At 44.6% G+C, this 25960-nt stretch overlaps 1 protein-coding gene across 3 annotated transcripts in view; it reads right to left on the minus strand.

Annotated features, from left to right (window-relative positions):
• Dnase1 (deoxyribonuclease 1) overlaps positions 1–25960 on the minus strand; it is a 35755-nt gene that overhangs the window by 8554 nt on the left and 1241 nt on the right. For 2 of the 3 annotated variants that reach the window (XM_035448047.1, XM_035448045.1), the window contains exon 2: positions 3474–3857. In XM_035448047.1, coding sequence (XP_035303938.1) covers positions 3474–3535 — 62 coding nt within the window. In that variant the 5' untranslated portion in view covers positions 3536–3857. Of the gene's footprint in view, positions 1–3473; positions 3858–11643; positions 11848–25960 lie in introns of all 3 variants that reach the window. The other variant, XM_035448046.1, reaches the window with a different exon arrangement.

Below are 25960 nucleotides of genomic sequence, written 5' to 3' on the forward strand. Positions count from 1 at the left end.
CAGCTTCTCCAGAGGCACCCGCCCACAGTCCACAGGGCTCCCAGAACACCTCATAAATTTGTAATCAGATGCTTGATCATATTATTCTCTGCCTTAAAATCTGTTGTCAGGTTCTCATTGTCCCTTCCATGTAATCCAATGCTTACCATAACCTACTGGATTCTAGCTCAAAGCCTTCCAGTCAACCTTGAGAGCTAGGTCCTTTCTTGTCATTCCAGTTTTGCTTTAAATGTGACCTCTTCTAGAGAAACTATACTCTCCCTGCAGTCCCCATCCCCATCCTCAACACAGCCCCACTTCCATCTTCTCATCGTCCGTGTCGACTATTTATTTTAAGCTGCTCAGCAGTGTTTGCTCTTGTTTCCAGCAAGCTTCTTGGGAACAGCAGCTTCCTGAGTCAGAGACCATGCCTGTCCTGTCTGTGGAAGTCTTGCAACAGACAAAGTTGCAAGATGGATGAGCAACAAGCTCGTCCACTCTGCTCCTTCCAGTGCTGCCTGAAAAGCGTCTTTTGTCTTGGGACAAAGAGAAACCCGGCAGAGAGCAATAGGGGTACCCAAATCGCACCTGCCACTTGGGTGACACTGGCCAGAAGCTTCCAGGGGTTTGGTAGCTGCTATAGCCCCAGGGCCACATCTTCTCAGCCACTGAGTACTTCTCGGGGTCAATGTGCACTGGTCCCATAGACATAGCATCCAGGGGGACTGGAGAGAGGGCCCAGAGGTTAAGAGCACTAGCTGCTCTTCTAGAGGACCTGAGTTCAATTCCCAGTACCCACATGGCAGCTCACAACTATATGTAACTCCAGATCTGACACATTTACACCAATGCATATAAAATAAAGTTAAATAAATTATTAGCTGGGGGGGGTGGCGCATGCCTTTTATCCCAGCACTTGGGAGGCAGAGGCAGGTGGATCTCTGTGAGTTCAAGACTAGCCTGGTCTACAAGAGCTAGTTTCAGAACAGCCTCCAAAGCCACAGAGAAATCCTGTCCCAAAAAAACAAAACAACAAAAAAAGGGGGGGTGGGGGGCGAAGGCAGCAGCCATGTCTTTGCCATGACATTGCTTTGTTCCCAGAGCAGGCCCCAGGTACTCCTCAGTTCAGCAAGCTGCCCTTGGCCCAGGACCCAGTATGGACTCAACAGCCCTGCTCACTGGGATGCCATTAACCCAGAGTGGAAAATTCCCCAGAACAACAGCACCTGGTTTGCTGAGCCCACAGCTGCCGCACGGTTGCGCTTGGCCAGTCATGCTGAGCCCAGCATACCAGTGAGCAAATTCAACTAACTGTATGACATGTGAGACCAATGGCACCCCAGACAGACCCTGCTGAGGCCCTCCCCCCACCCCCAACCCGCTCTGCCACTACTACTGCCATCTTTCTGCCCTCTGCTTTTAGGGAACATGGAAATGGAGAAAAATGCTGCAGAAATCAGTGCCCTTGCAGCCCAAGTCCACAGGCAAGAAGAGAGCTCGTGTTCCCAGTGGGCACATGACACAGAGCTGTACCTCTGAGGCGTACAATAGTAGTCTAGGTGCTAATGTTATACCATCCAAGTCACATTGCATGTCTTGTCCCACTTCTATTCTCTCTCCACTAATGGCATCTGACACACACACTTGTGACTGACCAGTCCTGTCCTCAGAGGGAGTGTGGTGGTTAGAGTACGAATGGCCTCCATAGAGTCATATATTTGAATGCCTAGCCATCAGGGAGTAGAGTTGTTTGAAGGGATTAGGATTAGGAAGTATGGCCTTGCTGGAGTTAGTGTGGCCTTGGAGGAAGTGTCACTGGGGTGTGTTTTGAGGTCAGGATGTAGCTCTCGGCTGCTTCTTCAGGACCATGTCTGCCTGCGTGCTGCTGTGCTCCTCACCATGAGTGAGGGACTCAACCCCTAAAACTAACCAAACCTCCAATTAAATTAAATGGTTTATTTTATAATAATTGTCTTAGTCATGGTGTCTCTTCACAGCTATGGGACAGTGACTGTGACAGGGTAATCTAAGCTCACAAGAGCTGAGACATGGGTAATGTACCTGGAACACCACAGAACACCAAAACCCACTGGGTGGAGGGAGGGCCAGAAGACCCTTCCTGTGTGAAACGGCAATGCTCTGGCACAGATGGCAGTGTAAGCACCTGGCGTGAGGCATGACAGCTCAGTCCTCTGTTCTTAGGCTTCCGTGTCTGCAGTCCAGGTGGGGGACAAGCAACCCAGGGTAACTGCAGAACAGCCAGGCATGGTTATAACATGAGAGAGGGTGAAGGAGGCCCCTAGACAATGCTCAGATGGAGATGCTTCGAGAAAGCGGAGACCCTAATGTGGTCCCCTGGGTAAATGGCAGAGAACTGTAGGGCAACAGATCCCATCAAGGAGCCATGTGCCCATCTCTGTGGAGCGGTAGGCTTCCTACACCTAAGCTTGAGTCTGGTACTGGCCAGCAACCCTGAGGCTGATGGCAGTGCTGACAGTGCCTCTTTGAATAATAACCACCACAGTTCTAGCCACTGCCCTCAGGCTAGTGCATGCCACTTTTTGTCTAACTGCACTCAGTCTTTCCTGGGAAAGGCAGTTGATCTTAGACTTACCCACACTAGCCCTGTCCTTAGCTCTTCTGGTCTCCACTCTTGTTTTTTGTTTGTTTTGTTGTTTTCATTTTGGGGTGTTTTGTTTTGTTTTTCTAGACAGGGTCCTGTCCTAGAACTTGCTCTGTAGACCAGGCTGGCCTCGAACTCACTGCCCAAGTGCTGGCATTAAAGGCATGAGCCACCATCACCACCCAGCTTTGTTTTGTTGTTTTTTAAAGACAAGTTTTCTCTATGTAGACCTGGATGGCCTGGAATTTGCTATGTAGAGCAGGCTGGCCTTGAACTCACAAAAATCCACCTGCCTCTGGCTCCTAAGTGCTGGAATTAAAAGCATTTGCCACCACATCCAGCCACTCTATGCTCTTTGAAACAGAGAAGCAATGTAGCCCCAGCACAGGCAGTCCAGCCTCAGGTATGGGGAGACCATGGTTCCCCAGGTCCCAGAGTTCTTCTCTCATACCCCTTGTCCATGAGCTGTCATGTTCTCTTTTCTTAATTAACCTTTTTTCTGGGTTGGGGACATGCACACAAGACATGTTTTCCGGGGAAGCTTGTGGGAGATTCAGCATTTCACAAGGCCACATGATAGCCTCCCCCAGGGCTTGCAACAGGAAGCTATCCCAACTCCCAACCATCACTGAGGTGGCCTAAATAGAGCCCCTTGGCCTAGACATAGCTCTATGCTCCAGCCACAGGTCTGGGTACTACTCTTGGGGTCAAGTGGAGTTGAAGCACAGAGTTCCGGCTATGCAATGGGAAGGCACCCCCAGAGGAAAATGGAAAAGGCAGCTGCCCCGTGTCAACCTCCAGATGGAGTCACACAGCTCCGAGGAGCAGCATTATTCTCCCATCATCTCGACATGCATCCATGGCCACTCACCTTGCAAGCGTGGTATTCTGTACTCTCAACTTTGTGATTTGTGTGGAAGCATAGCTGCCCATCAGGGGTTAGCACTTCTCCACCTTAGGCAGGAACAGCAAGGGTACCTGGGAGTTAGGGTAGGTCCAGCTTTTTGTCTTCTGGCCACCCAAAGCCAGAGTTGGCCAGACATGTAGATCTGTGGGGCTGCTGGGGCAAGGCAGTAGCTCTGCCTTCAAGAACTCATCAGAATAGCTCCTTCCCTTGCTTGGGCTCCCGGGGGAAGGGTTAATCTCCAGAGGCTCCTCAGCTCATCAATGGCAGCAGCAGCAAGCTGGAAAGATGAGCTGGCAGGGAGGCCACACCACTCTCTAGACATCTTGACAATTCCCATTTACATGGTGGCTGGTTATGAAAGAAGAAAATGGAGTGTTAGTAGTATTAGTTATCTTAGCCCATAGGTACTACCTGTTTTTTAATTTTTATCACAATCCTGACACACTGGCTCATTTGTTCTGTTTGCATCCATGAGATCCTGGACCACTGGACAGCAGAGGCATAAATGATGCAGCAGTTTTCAACAGAGTAGACAGAGAGCTCTGTGAGTGAGCCTGACGTCAGCAGCTCCAGATGGAAGGAGGTTCCAGACTTCAGTGTGGGAAGTGGGGGGCCCTTGAATTCAGGAGGCAGGGTTCAGAGCACTAGAGTGGCTACAATTAACAAAGTATTGGAGAGAAAGCTGGTACACAGAGCTTAGTGCTCCAGGGTCAGGGTCTACATAAGGCTCCCTTAGCCTATAGCTGGGACTTAAACCTTGTTAACACTTAACCATGTTAACACTCTTGTGTCAAACCACACAAGAGTGAGGCAAACATCAAAAAACGGGAGTTTTGTTTTGTTTTTGTAAAGCAACAGATGAACAGTCTCCAGAGTCAAAGCAAAGCAGGATAAATACAGTTTGGGTACCCACAAGCCACCTTACCAACTCACACATAGTGAGAAGACTACCCAGAGGGGTGTCGCCTTAGAAATGCAGTAAATTAACTGTAGACTCAAGGCAGCTCTGCACTACCTGAGTAAACTTAGAAGCAAGTTGCTGAAGATCAAGGACACTGCCTGCCAAGCCAAAACCCAACACTGCTTAAGGGAACACAACAAACTTCGTCACCAACAATTTAAAATTCTAACACCCAATAAGAGGAGCAGGTCATTAGCAAGAGTCCTCTCAGGAACCCAGAAATCACGAAGTTTTTCAAACAACAGAGGCTTCATATAGAGGACTATTAAACGTGAACAGAAAACTAGGCAAAAACAAAAGAAAATTCCACAGAACACCTCAGGATGGAGACAGGTGCCAAGGAAAGGATTCAGATTTGGCAAAGGGGATGACATTGCTCCCCACTGAATGATGAAGATCCTTGATGGTTGTAGGCGATGGCAGGTGGCCATGAACTCTCTACAAAAATGCTAGTAAAATTAGTCAGAAGTTTGTTAATAGGAGTGGTGGAAAGACAAAGACACCCTGGTATGGGGAGAAGTTTACGTATAGAAATCCAATATGAGATGGCTGTAGACATCTTGGCTGTAACTCTCATCATGCCTACTGTGTGATCCTGTCCCTCAGTCTATCCTCTACAGGATGAACAAGGTTGTTAAGATGGCCATCCACCAACATCCAAACTGTTTCTTCTTTTTTCTTAACCTTTATTTATTTTATTATTTGATGCATATGCATGTGTTTGTATGGGCACATACACCAGTGCATTTAAATGCCTTCAGAGGCCAAAGGAAGGCAGCGGATCCCCTGGAACTGGAATTACAGCAGTTGTCAGCACTGGATATTTGGCTGGAACCACATCTGGACCCTCTGGAAGCAGTAAGCTCTCTTCATTGCTGCATCATTTCTTAACCCCTTAAACATTTTTAAATGTTTAGTTATGATCATCGTGTGTATAAGGTATGTATGGGTACAGGCATGGATATGCCTCACTGTACATGTGAGTGTCAGTACAAGTCACAGGAGTGGTTCTCTCTTCTCCTCCCAGGAAATGGATCAGGTTGGTAGACCTGTGACAAGTCTACCCACTGAACCATCTAGCTGGCCCTGGACTGTTTAACTGACCTTTGAATATGTCAAGAGTCTTTGAGAAAACCAAGAGTGTTTTAGTTGGCTGCAGCTTCTTTGTTTAGCTTGGCATATAAGCTCCTCTTCCTGCCAATAGCTTTCCAATATCCAGGGCACACTTCTGCTTACTAAAGTCTCCAATAAATTGGGCTTTGTAAGCTGGATATGGTGGTACAAACCTATAATCCCAGCACTTAAGAGGGTGAGGATTTCCATAAGTTTGAGGCCAGTCCAGTCCACATAGTGAGCATCAAGCTGTCCACAGCTCTAAATTTAGAGCTCAAAACAATAAAATAAAATAAGACTTTCTGCAGTCCTTCAGGGCACCAGGCTAGGCCCTCTGTATGTGGGAGACAGTTGTGAAGCTTGGACTAGCTGAGGGGCCCCTGGCAGTAGGATACAAACCTGGTACATGAGCTAGCTTGTTGGAGCCCACTCCCTATGGTGGGATGCTATGCTCAGCCATATGCTCAGCTCAATGCATAGGAAAGGAGCCTGGCCCTGCCCCAAACTATTGTACCAGACTTTATTGACTCCTCATGGGAGCCCTTACCTGTGAGGAGGAGTGGACTGGGGGTGGGCTAGGGGGAAGGTGAGGGAGGTAGGAGAAGGCAAGGGTGGCGGGAGGAGGTGTGGGAAGGAGAACTGTGGTTGGAATGTAAAATGAAATCAAAAATTTTTTAAATGGGAAAAAAAGACTTTGTGCAGTCCTGAAACCACCTCTTCCATCTTTGGCAGGTTGGTTCTTCTTCTTCTTTTTTTTTTCTTTTCTTTTTCTTTTTAATGATTTGTATATTTTTTACTTTGTGTGCATTAGTATTTTGCCCCTATATATGTCTGTGCAAGGATGTCAGATCCCCTGGAGGTAGAGTTACAGACAGTTGTGAGCTGCCATGTGGGTGCTGGGAATTGAACCCAGGTCCTCTAAGAGCCAGTGCTCTTAACCACTGGGCAATCTCTCCAGCCTCATGCGGGTTAGTCCTTACACACTAGGATCAGCGTTTCCGAAACTCAGAATTTACCAGAAGCCAGAAGCCAAATGAGTCATATGGAACATGCCTAAGGCAACCCCGGGCCCCACATGCCAGTCTGAATCAGAGGACAGCATTAACAACACACACAGAACCAAAAGAAACCCTTTCTCCTAGCGCCCTCCACTGATAAAGACTAGCGTCAGCAAGCAATGCAGGGAACGTTCAGAGCTGAGAGGCCACAAACTAAGAATTGCTATATAAATTTTCAGAGGAAACACAACTCAGAGTCATAAAGCACTTTTTAAAACTCACTGAAAGCTGATCTAGAAATGAGAGTTAAAGGACCAGCATGGAAACTAAGTGTAACTATGTTTCATATATTGGAGAAGGTAGAGGAGTATGTGAAAGTATGAAAGGCCCAACTGGACTCCTTCAGAGAAAGTGTAATATCTGAAATAGAAAAAGAAGGCACAGGGCCTGGAAAGGTGACTCAGCCATTAAGAGCACTGGTTGCTCTTGCAGAGGGCCTGGGTTTGATTCCCAGCACCCACACAGTGGTCAGCAGCAACTAACTCCTGTCCCAGGGGATCTGATGTTCTCTTCAGACCTCCACAGCGACCAGGTACACAAGTAGTGAACAGACATACATAAGGAAAAGCATTCACTGGGCGTTGGTGGCGCACGCCTTTAATCCCAGCACTCGGGAGGCAGAGGTAGGCGGATCTCTGTGAGTTTGAGACCAACCTGGTCTACAAGAGCTAGTTTCAGGACAGTTTCCAAAGCCACAGAGAAACCCTGTCTCGGAAAAAAAAGAAAAAAAAGAAAAAAGAAAAAGAAAAAAAAACTGCTCTATTCTAGTCCTTAGCACTTAGAAACCTCTGCATAAGAGCCAAATGGGAGAGCCACACAAAGCACAGGGGCAAGATGAGGCAGAGGCAGAGTAAGATAAGAACCCTGTGTGTCTGAGGAGGCCACGGGGGTAGCACAGACCACTGGAGGCAGGGGTGTAGATACAGCTGTGGGCTGCACCTGCTGTCTGTGGGTCTATATCTTCTGGCACCATGTATTTGCTGAGACCTCCTGAGAGGCCCATCTTGCCCATACTAGAACTAGCTATGTACACAATAAATCATCTCCTCTACTGTCTTCACTGAAGACTCAAACCTACAGTCAACATTATACTAAATGGGGGAAATTACAAGTATCTCCTCTAAAATTATTAACAAAACAGGCTATCAACCTCTTCACTATTATTCAATATAGTAGCTGAATTCTTAACCAGAGCAACAAAGCAAAAGGAACACAAACAAGAAAAAAATTACCTCTACTTACACAAGATGATTCAATCGTAATGGATCCTAAAAACTCCACTAGAAAACACTTAGATCTGGTAAACCTTTTCAGAAGAGTAGGATACAACAACAGCATAGAATAATCAGTAACTCTTCTTTACACCAATAGCAGACATGCTGAGGAAGAACTCAGGAAAACAGCCAGATGTGATGGCGCACGCCTTTAATCTCAGCTCTCAGAAAGCCGAGGCAAGCAGATCCCTGTTGAGTTTGAGGCCAGCCTGGTCTACAGAGTGAGTTCTAGGACAGCCAGGACTGTTACCCAGAGAAACCCTGTCTCAAAATCAAAAAAACAATTCCATTTGCAATAGCCTCATAAATAAAATAAAACAAAATGCCTAGGAATAACTGAGACTAAATAAACCAAGAAGGTAGAAAAACCTCTGTAACGAAAATTTTCACACTAAAGAAGTTGAAGACCTTCCATATTAATGGATCACAGAATCAATGTCATAAAAATGGCTGTATTCCTGAAAGCAATCTATAGATTCAATGCAATCCCCTTCATGATTCTAATGATATTCTTCACAGAAATAGGAAAAACAATCCCAAAATTCATACAGAAGCACAGAAAATCCTGAGCAGACAGTGCAATCTTGAGCAGAAAGAACAGGAAGTACCACACTGACTGATTTCAGACTATGTTCTAGAGCCACATACACACACACACACACACACACACACACACACACACACACACACACACACATAAAGTTTCCTATCTCTTATCTTCCACAAAAATCAATTCAAGCCAGGCATGGTGGCACACACCTTTAATTCCAGCACTCAGAAGGCAGAGGCGGAGGCAGGCTGATCTCTGAGTTGAATCTAGCCTGGCCTACAAAGTGAGTTCCAGGACAGTCAGGGCTACACTGTGAAACCGTGTCCTGAAAACTAAACCAAACCAAACCAAACCAAGCAGCTCTGCATGGGCTGGGGACGGCTTAGTGGGTAGAAGTATTTGCCACACAACCATGAGGATTTCTATTTGAATCTTCAGGACCCACATAAAAGCCAGTAGTGTAAGCATCCTGAATCCCAGAATCCTGCATGGAGTCAAGCAGTAGAGAGAGAACTCCCTGGGAAACTCAGGAGCTATTCAGTGGAAAAACAATAAAGAAACCCTGCCTCAAAGTGGAAGGCAAGACCAACACCTGAGGTGATCTGATTTCCACACATGGTGCTTCACACACACATGCCTGTGTTCACACCTAGGTGTATACACACATATGCCTGCCTTCACACTCAGGTGTACACACACATGCCTGCCTTCACACTCAGATGTATACACACACTCCTGCCTTCACTCTCAGGTGTATACACACATGCCTATGTTCACACGCTGGTGTAAACACACATACCTGCACTTGCACACAGGTGTATACACTCACATACCTGCACTTGCACATAGGTGTATACACACACAAACCTGCATTTGCACACAGGTATATAGACACACATACCTGCACTTGCACACAGGTGTATGCACAAACATACCTGCACTTGCACACAGGTGTATACACACACATACCTGCACTTGCACACAGGTGTATACACACACAAACCTGTGTTTGCTCACAGGGGTATACACTCACATACCTGCACTTGCACACAGGTGTATACACACACATACCTGCACTTGCACACAGGTGTATACACATAGGCCTGCACTTGCACACAGTATGTACACACATGCCTGAAATCACACACAGGGTACACACACAAACCTGCATTTGCTCACAGGTGTACACACAAACCTGCGTTTGCTCACAGGTGTATACACACAAACCTGCGTTTGCTCACAGCGGTATAAACACACAAACCTGCGTTTGCTCACAGGGGTATACACACATTCCCATGTCTTAACCCATGTGTAGTAGCCCCACGTTTCGGCACCAGTCTGTTGTAGCTCATCTTTGTGGGGCTTCGGTTGGATCCAGCTGATTCGCCCTGTTTGTACCTGAGAGGGGGAGTGTGGATTGAAAAACAGCAGGTAAAGACGCTAAGAAAAAGACAGAGACACAGGACAGAGTCGGGAGGGAAATCCAGTGAATATTGAACACCCCAAGTTTATTCTTCACCATTCTTAAATACTTTAACCAAAAGGGGAACATGGCAAAAGACTTCTTTATCATGTATAAGGAACAGTCTTTCTTCCCTTAATCCTCCAAACATTTGGTAACCACACCTTAGATTCAATTTCCCATTATCCAGCCTTGAGGGTCAAGAGTAACCACATCTCAGACCAAGTCTGTTGTTATTTAGATAAGATATCCTCTACCAAGATCCAAACATCCTACAGTAGCCATGCCTTAGACCTTTAGGTTTTATGACTTTTATGACTTTAACCTTGGAAGACAGTTTTGAACTCTCTGACCTTGAGCCAAGGTGAAGCAGAGCTATCTTTGTGGGTCCTCACACTCCTGCATTTGCACACAACTTCATACACACATTCCTGCATTTGCACACAGGTACACACATGCGCACACACACACACACACACACACCACACACACACACACACACACACACACACACACACACACCACACACACACACCACACACACACACACACACACACACACACACACACACACACACACACACACACACACACACACACACACACACACACACACACACACACACACACACACACACACACACACACACACACACACACACACACACACACACACACACACACACACACACACACACACACACACACACACACACACACACACACACACACACACACACACACACACACACACCACACACACACACACACACCTCTACACAATTAGGAGAATGAAGAGAGCATACAGAAGACTGGGAGAAAATTGGTTCCAATGATACACCTAGCAGGGGGTTAATATCTAAAATATATAAAAAACTAAAAATTAAATAATAAAACCCCACTCACTCCAAATCAGTCACTAGATGAGTAAATTAATTAAGCAGAAAGACCTCAGAAGTACACGGAGGACCCTGCTCACTCTGCCACTTCAGGACTGTGTGAAGTCCTGTGACCACAACTCCAGCAGATCCCCATTCTGGCCCCGACCCCACCTACCTCCACCTTAGGACAGAGCTGTGTCCTGTGCCCTACCTTCACAGAGCACCACCTATTCTCATGGGACCCCAGCCTCTGCCACCCAGCCTGTAGAAACCAGTGAGTTCTCTGGACTTCTGGAGGTCAGCAGCAGGAATCATCACAGGAGGCAGGCTTGCTCCTGACTCAGAAGCTGCACTGGGTCCAGCTCAGCTGAAACCACAGAAGCACATTCACAGAGTGGCCCCAAGACTGAATCCCAAACACCATTCAGTAGGTCCACACCTGACAGGTTGGGGTAAAAGCAAACAAATATCTAACCACCCACTCAACGAAGGCCAAGAAACACCACCAATGACCTGACTGTAGATCGCTAGGCCCTGTCACAAAAACACAACATGAATAACTAAAACAGTATTTCTCCTCCAGAAATTAGCACCTCCCACACCATAACGTCCCCTGAGAAAAACTATTTAGCCAATGCACAAGACAATGATTTAAAAATAGCAATTATACAAATGTTCAAGGAACTTGTCTTAGGATTTCTGTTGCTGTGATAATACACCGTGACCAAGTCAACTTAGGGAGGAAAACATTTATTTCATCTTACAGCTCATAGTCTGTCATCCAGGGAAATAAGGACAAGAACTGATGCAGAGGCCATGGAGGCATGCTGCTTACTTGCTTGCTCCTCGTAACTTTGTTACAGTACCCAGGACCACCAACTGGGGCAGCACCATCCACAGTGGGCTGGATCTTCCAACATCAATCATCAGTCAAGACAATGCCAGGTAGGGCTGTCCACAGGCCAACCTGGTGGGGCATTCTCTCAACTGAGGGTCACTCTTTTCAGATGACTTTAGTTTAAAACTGGTCATCACAGAACTGAAAGAGAACACGAATAAATGTCTGATTGAAGACTACAGAAACATAGTTGGATGAAATAAATAATAAAAACAATTCAAGATATGATAATGGAATTTAACAGAGATAATACTTTCTGAAAGAAAGTCAAACTGAAATAAAACTCTAGATGAAGAACTTAGATGTCAAACAAAACTCAAAAGAAAGATGTACCAAAAGACTGGATTAAGTGAAAGAAAGATTATCCGGTCTGGAAGACAAGGTACAAGAATGAATCACACAGTAAAAGAAAAGGATCAATCTTTAAGAACCCACAAAGAGAACATGTGGGAACTTTGGGGTATTATAAAGAGACGAAGAAGAAGAAGAAGAGGAAGAGGAAGAGGAAGAAGAAGAGGAAGAGGAAGAGGAAGAGGCAGAGGCAGAGGCAGAGGCAGAGGCAGAGGCAGAGGCAGAGGCAGAAGCAGAAGCAGAAGCAGAAGCAGAAGCAGAAGCAGAAGCAGAAGCAGAAGCAGAAGCAGAAGCAGAAGCAGAAGCAGAAGCAGAAGCAGAAGAAGAAGAAGAAGAAGAAGAAGAAGAAGAAGAAGAAGAAGGGGAAACAGTTTTCAACAAAGTCATAAAAGAGTAATTTTTAGAAGTATGGCCTTAGCCACCAGGTGGTGGTGATGGCACACGCCTTTAATCCCAGCACTGGGAGGCAGAGGTAGGTAAATCTCTGAATTCGAGGCTAGCTTGGCCTACAGAGTGAGTTCCAGGACAGTCAGGACACACAGAGGAAGCCTATCTTGAACCCACCCCTAAGTAAGCCCTTAGTATCTGAATTTCTTCAGTAACACCACAAGGCTTCCCTTTCATCTCTGAAGGTATTAGTGCAGGGCCTCACTCTTTTCATTATTTTGGCTAATGATTTGTCAACTTTGCTAATGTTTTTAAAGAACCAACTCATGTATTCTTCTTTTTCATTTCTACTTTATTAATTTCATCCCTGACTTTATTTCTTTTCATCTACTCTTTTGGAGTGTTGTTTGTTCTTGGCTTCCCAAGTCCTCCGGTACATCATCAAGTTTCACTAAACATCTATGGAACAAAAAGGCAGTCCTCTGAGGCAGTTGATAGCATTGGCTACCTCTAAAGATGGGAGAATCTCATGTTAGTAACTTAAGGCACCTGGAAGCCTGATCAAAACCAGGGCTGAAAAAGTGGAGATAATTAAAAACCTATATTCCACTGAACTAGAAAATCTAAAAGAAATGGACTAATTTCTAGATATATATGACCAACCAAAATTAAATCAGAATGAAGTGAATCATTAAAATGAAGTCATAATAACCAATAAAATAGAGGCAGTAATTTTAAATTTCCCAAATGAGAAAGGCCCAGGGCCAAATGGATACAGCACAGAATTCTACCAGACCTCCAAAGAACTAACCCCAATACTACTCGGATTATTCTATACAACAGACAAGGAGAAGACACTTCCAAATACTTTGTTTGCTTGGTTGGTTTTTTTTCTCCAAATTCTTTTTATGAAGCCGGAACTATTACTGTGGTACCAAACCTAATGTCATGAGTTTGATCCCCAGAACCAAGATAGTAGTGGACAAGAACAGACTACCTGAAGTTGTCCTCTGACCTCGGGCTTGTGAATACAACCATTTCCCACGCACACTGTAGTAATAACTAAAATAAAAAGTTTGCTTATTTTTTTTTGTGTTTTTTTTTTTTTTTTTTTTTGAGACAGGGTCTAGGTAAGTACATCATTGACTGGTGTGGACCAAGCTGGTCTTGAACTCACAGAGACCTGAGTGCATCTGTTTCCCAAGTGCTGGGATTGAAGGTGAGTGTCACCATGGGATTGAAGGCGAGTGTCATCACATCCAGATCTTTTTAAGATTTATTTGTTTGTTTGTTTGTTTTATGTATGAATGCTCTATCTGCGTGTACAACTTTATGCCAAAAGAGCTCATCAGATCCCACTATAGATGGTTGTGAGCCACCATGTATTTTCTGGGAATTAAACTCAGGACCTCTGGAAGAGCAGCCAGTGCTCTTAACCTCTGAGCCATCTCTCCAGCACCCACATCCAGATCTTAAAATAAAAATTCAAACCGGGGGCTGGAGCGATGGCTCAGAGGTTAAGAGTGAAGGAACCGGCTTCCCTTTTGGCAGCCATTACAGCCGAACACATGCTTGCCATAAACCTGCCTTGGTCACGTAGAGGTCAGATGCCTGTCTCGTGACAAGGAACCCATCAGAAGTTAGTCACTAGAAAGTCAGATGCCTGTCTCATGACAAGGAGCCAATCGGAAGTTAGCTGGTGGCGCTATGCTTTACGACCCTGGGTGTGCTTTACGGACAAGCGCACGACAATGACGTAGAGAGCATAGCAACCACCCTGGGAGGGCCTATGAGCCATAACAACCAGTTGACCAATCAACACAGGGCAAGCCCTCCAAGCCTGGAGGCACACCAATCGTAAGCCTGTGCGTACCCCTAGACACTCCCCTTACGCTGCCCTATAAGATCTTTTGGGAGACCCAAGGAGCCGTCTTTTCTCGCCATCTGCCATGGCGGGTGGGTGAAAGACCCGAGCTAACATGGGGTTAGTTCGTTAAACTACAATAAAGCCTCATGCAATTTGCATCAAGCTTTCGCCTCCATTCTGTGTTTGGGGTGGCCGCCGTCCTGGGCTAAGATTCTGGAAGCCTCAGCTTTCTGAGGGTCTAACAAGAGCACTTCCAGAGATGCTCAATTCCCAGCAACCACATGGTGGCTCACAACCATCTGTTATGAGATCTGGTGCCCTCTTCTGGTGTACAGATATACATGGAAGCCGAATGTTGTATACATAATAAATAAATAAAATATTTAAAAAATTCAAACTGATGCCGTGTAAACTTTGTTTGAGAGAAAGGGGAGGGAGAAAAATTGCAATGCTTGTATATTGTTGGTGGGACTATAAATGGTAAGGCCCTTCTGGGGATAGATAACATGGTGATTTTTCTATAGAGTTCTAAAGTAGAATGATAATCTAGCAATTCTGCTTTTTGGTCTCAAAGAGGTATTTCTACACCCATGTTCAAAAAAAGCATTATTCACAATAGCTAAAATGTTACATAACCCAAAGTCAATCTATAGATATAAGGACAACCAAATATGAGCTTGATATATACATCATGAAATTAAGTTCAGACTTACAAAGGATCTTCTGATACATGCTATGATATGAATGCACATGTCTGTTGTAGAACATTAGTTTGAGATGTGTTACATTTGCTTATTCTGTGGAATATTTGTTTAATGAAGCAAAGATGTGTTGCATTCTTTTATGTTGCATTTGTTTAACTCTGTGAAACTGTGTTACTTTGCTCATTTAAAACCTGATTGGTCTAATAAAGAGCTAAACGGCCAATAGCTAGGCAGGAGAAAGGATAGGTAGGGCTGGCAGGCAGAGAGAATAAATAGGAGAAAGCTGGGAGATGCAAGGTCAGGGAACGAGAAAAGAAGGGGCCAGCCACCCAGCTACACAGCCAGGCAAGGAGCAAGAAGGAAAGAAACGATATTTGGAAATAGAGAAAGGTAAAAACCCAGAGGCAAAAGGTAGACAGGATAAGTCAAGAAAAGCTGGCTCGAAATTAGCCAAGCTAAGGCTGGGCATTCATAAGAAAGAATAAGCTTCCGTGTGTATTTATTTGAGATCTGGGTGGCAGGCTCTCCAAATAGTTAAAAAAAAAAAAATAAGCAACTACACATGTCTGTATATTATGTGTGTATGTGGGGGGGGAGTGCACAAGTGGGCATTTGTGTGCCTTGGCAAGCATGTGGGGGTCAGGGGACAAGTTTCAAGAATTAGTTTTCTCCTTCCATCATGGGTTCCAGGGGCTCAGACTCAGGCTGTCAGGCTTGGCAGCAAGCACTTTTACCCACTGAGCCATCTCACTGGCCCTCACATGGATAAATCTTGAGTTCATTATGCTAAATAAGACAGTTACAGAAAAATACTAAATGATTCTAGGACACGCTTAGACTGTAGATGTTTGAATGCCCAGAACACAATCCCTATACCTATTGGCACTGCCGAAACTAAGAGACAGTCAGACCAGAGACAAGAGGCAATGCACTGGCAGAGCCAGTCTCCACCTGCAATGTGTCCATCACAGATCTGCCTTGCCACCTGGAGAAAGCTGCCAAGTATGACTGTCTTAGGGTTTCTGTTGCTATGGGGAGACACCATGGCCACTGCAACTCCTATAAAGGAAAACACTACATTGGTGCTGGTTTACAGGTTCAGAAGTTTAGTTCCTTATCATCATGGCAGGAAGCATGGCAGCATGCAGGCAGGCATGGTGCTGGAGAAGGAGCCTTCTGAATCAGCAGGCAGCAGAAGAGAGAGTGACTGTTGCTGGAGTTACTTGTTCCACCAGGTCCTACCGCCCTTCTCTACCTCAAATAAACACACAAAGACTTATTAACTATTATAAACTGTTGGCCAATGGCTAGGGCTTCTTATTGGCTAGCTCTGCCTTAATTATTAAGCCATTTCTATAAATCTATGTATTTCCATGTGGTCTTGGCTTACTGGAGAAGGGTCCCACCCTGTTACTCCTTTGCCGGAAACATGGTGTCTCTCAAACCCCCTCTCTGCCATCCCACCTATCTTCCCGCCTCTATTGGCCAACAGAAGGACATCCCCTATCAAGTGACACTGGGCCTGACTTGAGCAACCTCAAAGCCCATCCACAATGACACACTTCCTCCCACAACACCACACCTACTAATAGCGTCACTCCCTATGAGCCTATAGGGGCCATGCTCATTCAAACCACCACAGTGACATCAAGAAGATAGTGACACAGGCACCAGAGGACTTAACAATGACACCCACTCTACCTACCACCTTTGATGCTGGAACTGGCATTGCCTCAACAGCTACTTCATCAAGTTCATTCCCTGGTATGATAAAATTTGGCTATGGCAGTCGTAGAGTGGAACCTCATAGTCCACATGGCCTCTTAGGAGTAAAAATCCCTGAAACTCCTACCCCAGAAAGAACATGACAGTAAGGCCCTCGACTGCTGGGGAGTTCCTGGCCCAACTCAAAATCCAACACACTGAGCAGTTCCCATCCCAGACCCGTAGAAGAAGTGGGGGGGGGGGATACTTACGAGAGCCCTGCTCTCTAGAGTATCATCAGTATAGTTAGGGTGTGTGTGTGTGTGTGTGTGTGTGTGTGTGTGTGTGTGTGTGTGTGTGAGGTGGCATTATTAACAGCAAACAAGTAAATCAGACTACATTAATAAAGAAAATTAACAGTAATAGAAGGCTATTACAAGATGATAGATGGGACGCTTCCTCAATAAAAGAACTGTGAAACAAAACTGAAAGACCAGTCTTTACTATTCAAATAGTCAGAAAGTGAAATGTTTCACAATGCATTCTGTGTCAAAACAAAATATGAGTAAAATGGCATACCAATTATTGTCAATAGAATAACACCTGATTCAGCCTCTTGAGGGGGTAAAAATTTAGCAAAAACTGAAGGGGAGTCCTGCACAGAGGGGGCTCCCTCCAAGACCCTGGATTAGGAACAAACCACACCCAAACACCTGTTTCCACAGAGATCCTTTATTAAGTGGGGAAGAAAAGTTAATGTGGCTGCTTTCTGACTCAGGCAGAAAAACAGCAGCAATCGCCAGGCACTCGGGAGGCAGAGGCAGATGGATCTCTTTGAGTTTGAGACCAGCCTGGTCTACAAGAGCTAGTTCCACGACAGCCTTCAAAGCCACAGAGAAACCCTGTCTCAGAAGGACTAAAGGACTGCCTCTGGACAGAGTGGAGACAGATGTGTCACATAGGCAAATGGCAGTTTATAAAGGTAAGGGGGAAAACCCCATGCTAGGATGAAGTGTTTAATTTTAATTGGGCATGTTAATTTGGTGAACCAAAGGGGGCTTCTGAATGTTGGACCTCAATAGCTGGACCTTGGTAGTCAGCCTCAGGAGGAGGAAGTGGGTGGCCAATAAAGGGATAGACCTTGGGGACTGTCTTTAGGAATGTAATCTAGTGGTTCTTAGCAAGGCAGAGGGAATGAGAGAAGGACATGGTATGCCAGAGCCATGCGCACCACGATGGAGATGTCCAGAGTTCCTTCAACAATGAAAATGCCCTTGGGGCTGGAGAGATGGTTCATTGACTAAGAATACTTGCTACTCTATCATGAGGACCAGTGTTCAGATCTCAGCAACCATGCTGAGCAGCTCACAAAGGCCTGTGACCTCAGCTCCAAAGGATAGGATGCTACCTTTGCTGGTTAGGTTTTTGTCAACTTGACACAAGCTAGAATCATCTGAAAAGACGAATCTCAGTTGAGAAAATGCTTCTATCAGTTGGCTATAGGCAAGCGTGTGGGTCACTGTCTTGATTACTGATTGATGTGGGAGGGACAACCTCAATGTGGGCAGTATAAGTGGTCTTATACAACCCGGGTTGTGTAAGAAAGCAAACTGAGTGAGCCATGGGAGGTAAACCAGTATGCAGCAGTTCTGACCGCCTCTGCTTCAGTTCCTGCCTCTAGGTTCCTGCCCTGACTTCTCTTCATGATAGACAATTAGCTGTAAGGTGAAATAAACCCTTTCCCTCAAGTTGTTTTTAGTAATTGTGTTTATCACTGCATCAGAAAGCTAACGAAGACAACCTTGTCTGGCCCCCACATGTACCACGTGTACTTTCTCTTTTAAATCTAAAAACCCTAAAAATCTAAAAGTAACATTTACTTAACCATAACAGAATCTATTATTACTCTATTGTACCCATACTCACAGCATTAAGATTGCTTTCAGTTTTGAGGTTTTGTCTTTGAACAAGGAATAAGGCCACAATAAATACCCCCAGTGTATACTGTCATGTTGGGGGTCCAAAAAATATCGATTATAAAGTTTGGGGTCCAAACCTCTGCTCTATTTCCAGGAGCCTGAGTCTCCCATTGTCTTTCAGATGTCTGGCTAATCACACCTCCCCCCTCCCCCCCTCCCCCCTATAGCTTGGCCTCAGTGGAGAATGTCTCCTAGTTTACATAACAAACCTAGGCCCTGAGTGTGCCAGCACCTATTCGGAGAACTTGCTTACATGCCTAGAGACTGCTTAGGTGCCTCTTGAATTAAAAGAATGTTTTGATATCAGCTTTATACATGATAGTAGATGTCTTCTGTGGTCATCCCCACTGTTGGAAAGCTGTTTAAGAGGATGCTTGAATAAACCGGAGACTTCAGTTTCCAGCATGGACTGAGAGCCCTCCTGAGATGACAAGATGTCTGTGTCTCGTCTTTATCACCAATGAGTATCTAGGAGTTTCCGGGTCCAGCACTCCCCAACTCAGGGATGGACCCAGGGCCATTCGGCTGGCTCCGATCTCAGCCCCAAAGACTTCAGTCCTGAATAGATAGCCTCTGTAGCGTGGGACTGATACAAGCCGGGCCCTGGCTGGCACTGTCAGGTCCAGAGGAAACTCCATTTCCCAAAATTCTGGTGGTTAGGCAAAAGCCAGCATCCTTCAGGAACTTGTGAAGCCAGTTCCCCTACCCAAAGAAGTCATTTCCCTTACTTTAGGCAGAAGGCACAAATGGCCATCTGTGGTGTCTATTAGCATACCAAAGTGCATGCTGGCCTTCAGACTCTTTCAGTATCTCAAGTACCTGTTATACATTTCAGAGTCCAGGGTAGCATCCAAGCTCTTCTCAACCTTGTCCTGTCTGCCCCCAATTTCCTAGCTCAAAGGCTTCCCTCCCTGCAACTACTTGTTTCTCCTTATTACCCTGCTATTTTGGCTATGCTCTACTTTGGCCCTCTCTTTTGTCTTCATCTCTTGCCCCTCCCCTACTCTGCTCCTGCTTCTCTCTTGGCCAGATCCAGTCTGCTGGCCATGTTGTCTACTATTTTCTCTCTCTGCTCTGGACTCTTCCAGATGCCTCTGGTTGTCCTCTTCCTCATAGCTACAATAAAAATCTCCTCCTTTAACACTCCTCCATCGATGGTGGGAGTGCAAACTTGTACAGCCATTTTGGAAATCAGTATGGTGGTTTCTCAGAAAATTGGGAAAAAATCTACCTCAAGACTCAGCAATACCACTTTTGGGCATATACCCAAAGGATACACACTCACAAGGACATTTGCTCAACTATGTTCATAGGAGCATTATTCGTAATAGCCAGAACCCAGAAACAACCTAGAAGCCCTTCAACTAAAGAATGAATAAGGAAAATGTGGTACATTTATTTACACAATGGAGTACTACCCAGAGGAAAAAAAAAAAAAAAAAAGCAATGACATCTTGAAATTTGCAGGCAAATGAATGGAACTAGAAAAAAACATCCTGAGTGAGGTAACCCAGACCCAAAAAGACAAATATGAACTTTCATCCAGTAACTGATGGAAGCAGATGCAGAGATCCACAACTAACCACCAGGCCAAAGCTCCCAGGGTCCAGTCGAAGAGAGGGAGGAGCAATAAAAGAACAAAGGGGTCAAGACCAGGATGGTGAAACCCAGAGAAACAGCTGACCTGAACTAGTGGGTGTAGCACAAAAAATAAAAGACCCAGAGACAGATAATGGGGTTCAAGCTACAGGCTGAAGATCAGATAAGCAAAGCAGCTGGTCACTAGCTCTTACTCTACCTCAGAATGAAAGGTGGATCCTGGCTCCACCAAACCTCAGACTGTAACTGAAAGGTTCAGGCATTATGCTGGCCTGCCCCTGTTACCTGGTGGAATCCACTCAGGCAATACCCTGGTCAGCCCAAGGTTCCATGGGAAAGAAGTCTGCACACAGGTGCAGAGGACCCCTTTAAAAGATAGGCCCCTGCACCTTTACGCTCTCTGTCTCTCTCTCTCTCTCTCTCTCTCTCTCTCTCTCTCTCTCTCTCTCTCTCTCTCTCTCTCTCCCTGTTCTCTCTCTCTGTCTCCTGTCTCTCTGTTTCCCGCTCTGTCTCTCTATGGCGACCGGCCATGGCGGTCAGCCATTACCCTGTTCCTCTTCTTAGTCTCCCCATTCTACCGGGCCTTATAATAAACTTATAGTCAATATGTCTGTCTCGCAGTATTTCTCTTTTCTTCTTTTTAAACAAAACAATAACATTTTGGAGCCCTTATTCCTTAACCTGCCATGTCTAAACACCCCACCTTTTTTAATAATAAGTAGAGGTGGGAATGAAAGGTTCAGGCATTATGCTGGCCTGCCCCTGTTACCTGGTGGAATCCACTCAGGCAATACCCTGGTCAGCCCAAGGTTCCATGGGAAAGAAGTCTGCACACAGGTGCAGAGGACCCCTTTAAAAGATAGGCTCCTGCCCCTTTACTCCTCTCTCTCTCTCTGCCCCTTTACGCTCGCGCTTTTTCTCTCTCCCCCTGTCTCTCTCTCTGTGTGTGTGCTCTCTCTCTCTATGGCGACCGGCCATGGCGGTCAGCCATTACCCCTGTTTCTCTTCTTAGTCTACCCATTCTGCCTTATAATAAACTTATAGTCAATATGTCTGTCTCAATATTTCTCTTTTCTTCTTTTTAAACAAAAGAATAACAGGGAGGAGCAATAAAAGAACAAAGGGGTCAAGACCAGGATGGTGAAACCCAGAGAAACAGCTGACCTGAACTAGTGGGTGTAGCACAAAAAATAAAAGACCCAGAGACAGATAATGGGGTTCAAGCTACAGGCTGAAGATCAGATAAGCAAAGCAGCTGGTCACTAGCTCTTACTCTACCTCAGAATGAAAGGTGGATCCTGGCTCCACCAAACCTCAGACTGTAACCTCTCCTCGACATGGCTGGAGAATCCTGAGACTTCAGTGTCTTCTTATCCTCAATGTGGCTAGAGAATGAATTTCAGCTCTGAGACCTTGCTCCTGTCTTATATACCTCCCTAATGCTGGGATTAAAGGTGTGTGATCTCAAGTTCTGATTTCATCTTTGTGTGAGCTGTTTCTCTTTAGGACTGGATATATTCTGTGTAGTGCAGTGTGGCTTTGAACTAACAGAGATCCGTCTACCTCTTAATCCTGAGCCCTTGGATTAAAGGTGTATATCACCATCTGATTTCTACAGTTTGAGGCTGACTTTGCTTTCTGAATCTTTAGACAAGCTTTAATAAATCATAAATAATATATCACCACAAGTGGGAGCTCACTAACTCTGGACTGACAGCTGGGCAACTTGCACAGGACCGAACTAGGCCCCCTGAATGCAGGTGACAGTGGGTGGTTTGGGCAGTTTGTGAGGCCACTGGCAGTGGGACCAGGATCTATACCTAGTGCATGAACTGGCTTTTTGGAGATCATTTCCTACGGAGAGATACCTTGTTCAACCTAGACACAGGGGAGAAGGCCTTGGGGCTACCTCAACGTGGTGATGGGTCAGACTTTGTTGACTCCCCATGGGAGGCCTTACCCTCTCTGAAGAGCAAATGGGGGGTGGGGTGAGGAAAAGTAGGGGGAGCGGGAGGAGGGAAGGGGGAACTGGGATTGGCATGTAAAAAAAAATTAAATTAAAAATCCTTTCCCCTAACCATATCATGGAGTGGTCATATCATATCAATGGTTAATTTCAAGATTTCAAAAAAATAAATAAAAATAAAATTTTAAATTAAAAGACAATATGTTTTCTGTTGCCAAAACCTGTCAAAAAAGTTGGGGCAGGGTTTTGTTTTTGTCTTTCCAGGAGAACAAAAGCATTCAGCTAAGGTATCCAGAGACTACTGAACAAATGAGACATCTGAAGAAGGATGGATCATCAAGAGAAAATGTCCAAAATAAAAGAGGAAATTGGTCTAATGGTATATCATACCTCCAACAGGGCAGACTTTCATAATCTTCCCAAATGCTTGTTTCTGCTGCTCTCTACAATAAAAGGCAAATGGTCTTTTTTTGTGGTCCCAATTCAATTAAAAGTCAAAACTGGCTTGGAACCCCAGGCAGTAATGGCACATGCCTTTAATCCCAACACTCCGGAGGCAGAGGCAGTCGAATCTCTGTGAGTTCTAGGCCAGCCTGGTCTACAAAGCTACACAGAGAAACCTTGTCTCAAGAAACAAAAACAAACAAACAAACAAACAAACAACAACAAAAACTGGCTTTGGAGTTGGAACATGGCTCTCTCCCTCTCTAAACTCATGTATGCTTGTTAAATGAAAATCCCAAATTCCTGTCTCATGTCAGAAGAGCCACCTGGTACAGGATAGAAGAAAATAAAACTAATTAAGGGACTATTCTATTGCCATTAATCTCATAATTGACTCTTTAAAACTTTTCTTAAGAGCCAGGCGGGTGCCGAGTGTTGGTGGTGCACGCCTTTAATCCCAGCACTCAGGAGGCAGAGGCAGGCTGATCTCTGTGAGTTCAAGGCCAGCCTGGTCTCCAAAGCGAGTGCCAGGATAGGCTCCAAAGCTACACAGAGAAACCCTGTCTCAAAAAACAAAAACAAAAACAAAAACAAAAAAAAAACTTTCTGTGGGGATATTAGTAGTAATACAGAGTACTAACTATTTCTATAAATGAGTTTCGTCTAGCTTCCTGTATGTGGTTTTCAGATTTAAGTATGAAATAGGTAACTGGACGCTAAGTTTGTGTGCTCTGGATGTACATATAGATTGTAGTCCTCTAACCTTTCAGAGATCTGCTGAAAAGGGCATTTAAAATGTTTTAAGTTTGCCGGGCGTTGGTGACACACACCTTTAATCCCAGCACTCGAGAGGCAGAGACAGGCAGATCTCTGTGAGTTTGAGGCCAGCCTAGTCTCCAGAGCGAGTGCCAGGATAGGCTCCAAAGCTATACAGAGAAACCCTGTCTCGAAAAACCAAAAAAAAAAAAAAAAAAAGTTTTAAATTTTCTACAAAAACCATGACCATTCCTAAGAATAACCTTTGAGGTCTCCAAGAAGATGATGGTGGGAGTTTGCAACACTGGATTCACCTGGATTGTGGTCATGCCACTAAGCTGACAAACACTACCCAAAGACCAATTTTGGACTACAAACTGCTCAGGTCCAGCCTCACAGACTACTCCAGCCAGGACTTTAGATAAGCCCTGTACTTGCCCATCACACAAAGACTGAACAACAAACAATACAGCTAGCTCTTCTAGGACTTGACCATTATCACAATTTTCTCAGGGCCTGCTAAGGTTGCTGTCACCTCCAGACAACAGGAAGAAATTTTAAGAATACAATGACCACATTCCTGAGATGTGGGATGGGTGGTTTTTAATCATTTGGTGGTTATCGATGTTTTTCATTGTTTGGGAGGGGGGCAGTTACAAGTTGTTATTGATCATGTCAGAGAAAAGACTAAGCAAAGGAGGTTAGATTCAGGGATCTCTTTCTTTTTCTTTCCTCTCTCTTTCTTTCTCTTCTATCTAGTGTTGAAAAAAGGGGAGATATAGGAATGATAGGATAAAGGGTAGATTATTGAATCTACTTTTTAAAAAAGATTTATTATTTATAACGTATACAGTCTGCATGTATCACTACAGACCAGAAGAGGGCACCAGATCTCATTACAGATGGTTGTGAGCCATCATGTGGTTGCTGGGAATTGAACTCAGGACCTCTGAAAGACCAGCTAGTGTTCTTAACCACTGAGCTGTCTCTCCAGCCCCTTGAATCTACTTCTAAACTAAAAAGCAACCACTAGTTTCAAATATTTTACACTGGTATAGATTTTTGTATATTGATACAAATTTTAGGTTATTTTTGTTACAACATGCCATATATATGCTTCTACTCTTGTTCCAGGTATTGTAGCTATGGAGCCTATTTTAAAATGTAATGTAAAGTTCTGGTCCTTGAAAGCTGCTATTTCAAACTGTTTAAGATAATTAAGAAATTCAGGTTAGTAGTCACCTATAACAATCAAACTTGTAATCATACTAGGTATGTTTTCAAAGTCAAACATATATTTTAGATAGGTGGTCTACAAATACTTCAGAAATTTACAGAAAATGGAATTTAAGATGTTTTAATAAGGATTTTCATGACTGAGATTCTGTCTGCTCCTGGCAACACCAATCTACTTTAGAGAAGGTGATGGGCACTGAAGAACCTCCATATGGAGTTTGCTTTCTATGTGGCAAAGCTAGCTGCTGGGTAAGAAATTGCTCTTGCCTCAACTCCTGACAGTATATTGTCCAAATTGGACAAGCAGGACACAAAGGAAGTTGACTGCTGAACTTTGCCAAGACTAGGTAGGTTAGTCCTTCAAAATTCCTGCTTCACAGAAGTCTGTCGGATATTCTGGGCCTGTAGGCCAAAGGTGGATCCCAACATTGCAGAAGAACCTTGGGTGGCTGTCCAGGCAGCCAGCTGACTGTCATTTCTATAGTTTTGGAACTTGCCTTCTCTACACTTGTTTACTCAAGTAGTATTTTATCTTTCTCAGGTCTCTGATGGGGTTAAAGACTAGATAGTCATAGTTTTACCATTTTCTTTGTTACCAAATTCAAAAAAGAAATTCACAAAAGAGATGGAAATTTTGTAAAAGTTGAGCGACATAAAAGTTTAAGTTGTTTATCTCAGAAAATGTTTTAAAGTCTAAAAAGATATTTCTAGGTAGGTAATACAAGTTATGATAGAAAGTGATTCAGGTACAAAACTTAGGACTCACCAAGATAGTCTAGATAGTAGAGTAGTTTCTCTGAAGTTGCCAAATACAAATGGACTGGACATTGTAAATTTAATTTTACCTGATAATTGTTCTTATTGTATATAATTTTACTGTGTTAAGAGTTAAAACCTTTCATTTTTATTTAGACAAAAAGGGGGAAATACTTCAGGATATTCAATCACACTGTAAAACCCCAAGACTGTGTTAATTAAATAAAATCACCCCTGGGTCAAGAGGCAGAGTCAGCAACTAGTTGACAGGAAGTAGTAATAGAGAGAGGGAGTCCTGAAAACAGAGACAAACAGGAAGTAGTAGGGAGGGACTTTGAGCGTCTTTTTTTTTTTTGGTTTGGGGTGGTGGAAGGACACTCTTGCTGGGTCTCTGGCTAAAGAGGTAAGTCAGCTAGTTGCTTCTCAGCCTCGCAGAGCTAGCAGGTTTTTACCCCATCATCTGACTCCTAAGTCTTTATTGGCAAATAGAATGAGAGATTTAGTT

The sequence above is a fragment of the Cricetulus griseus genome, chromosome 7 (assembly GCF_003668045.3).
Source record: "Cricetulus griseus strain 17A/GY chromosome 7, alternate assembly CriGri-PICRH-1.0, whole genome shotgun sequence".
NCBI lineage: Eukaryota > Metazoa > Chordata > Mammalia > Rodentia > Cricetidae > Cricetulus > Cricetulus griseus.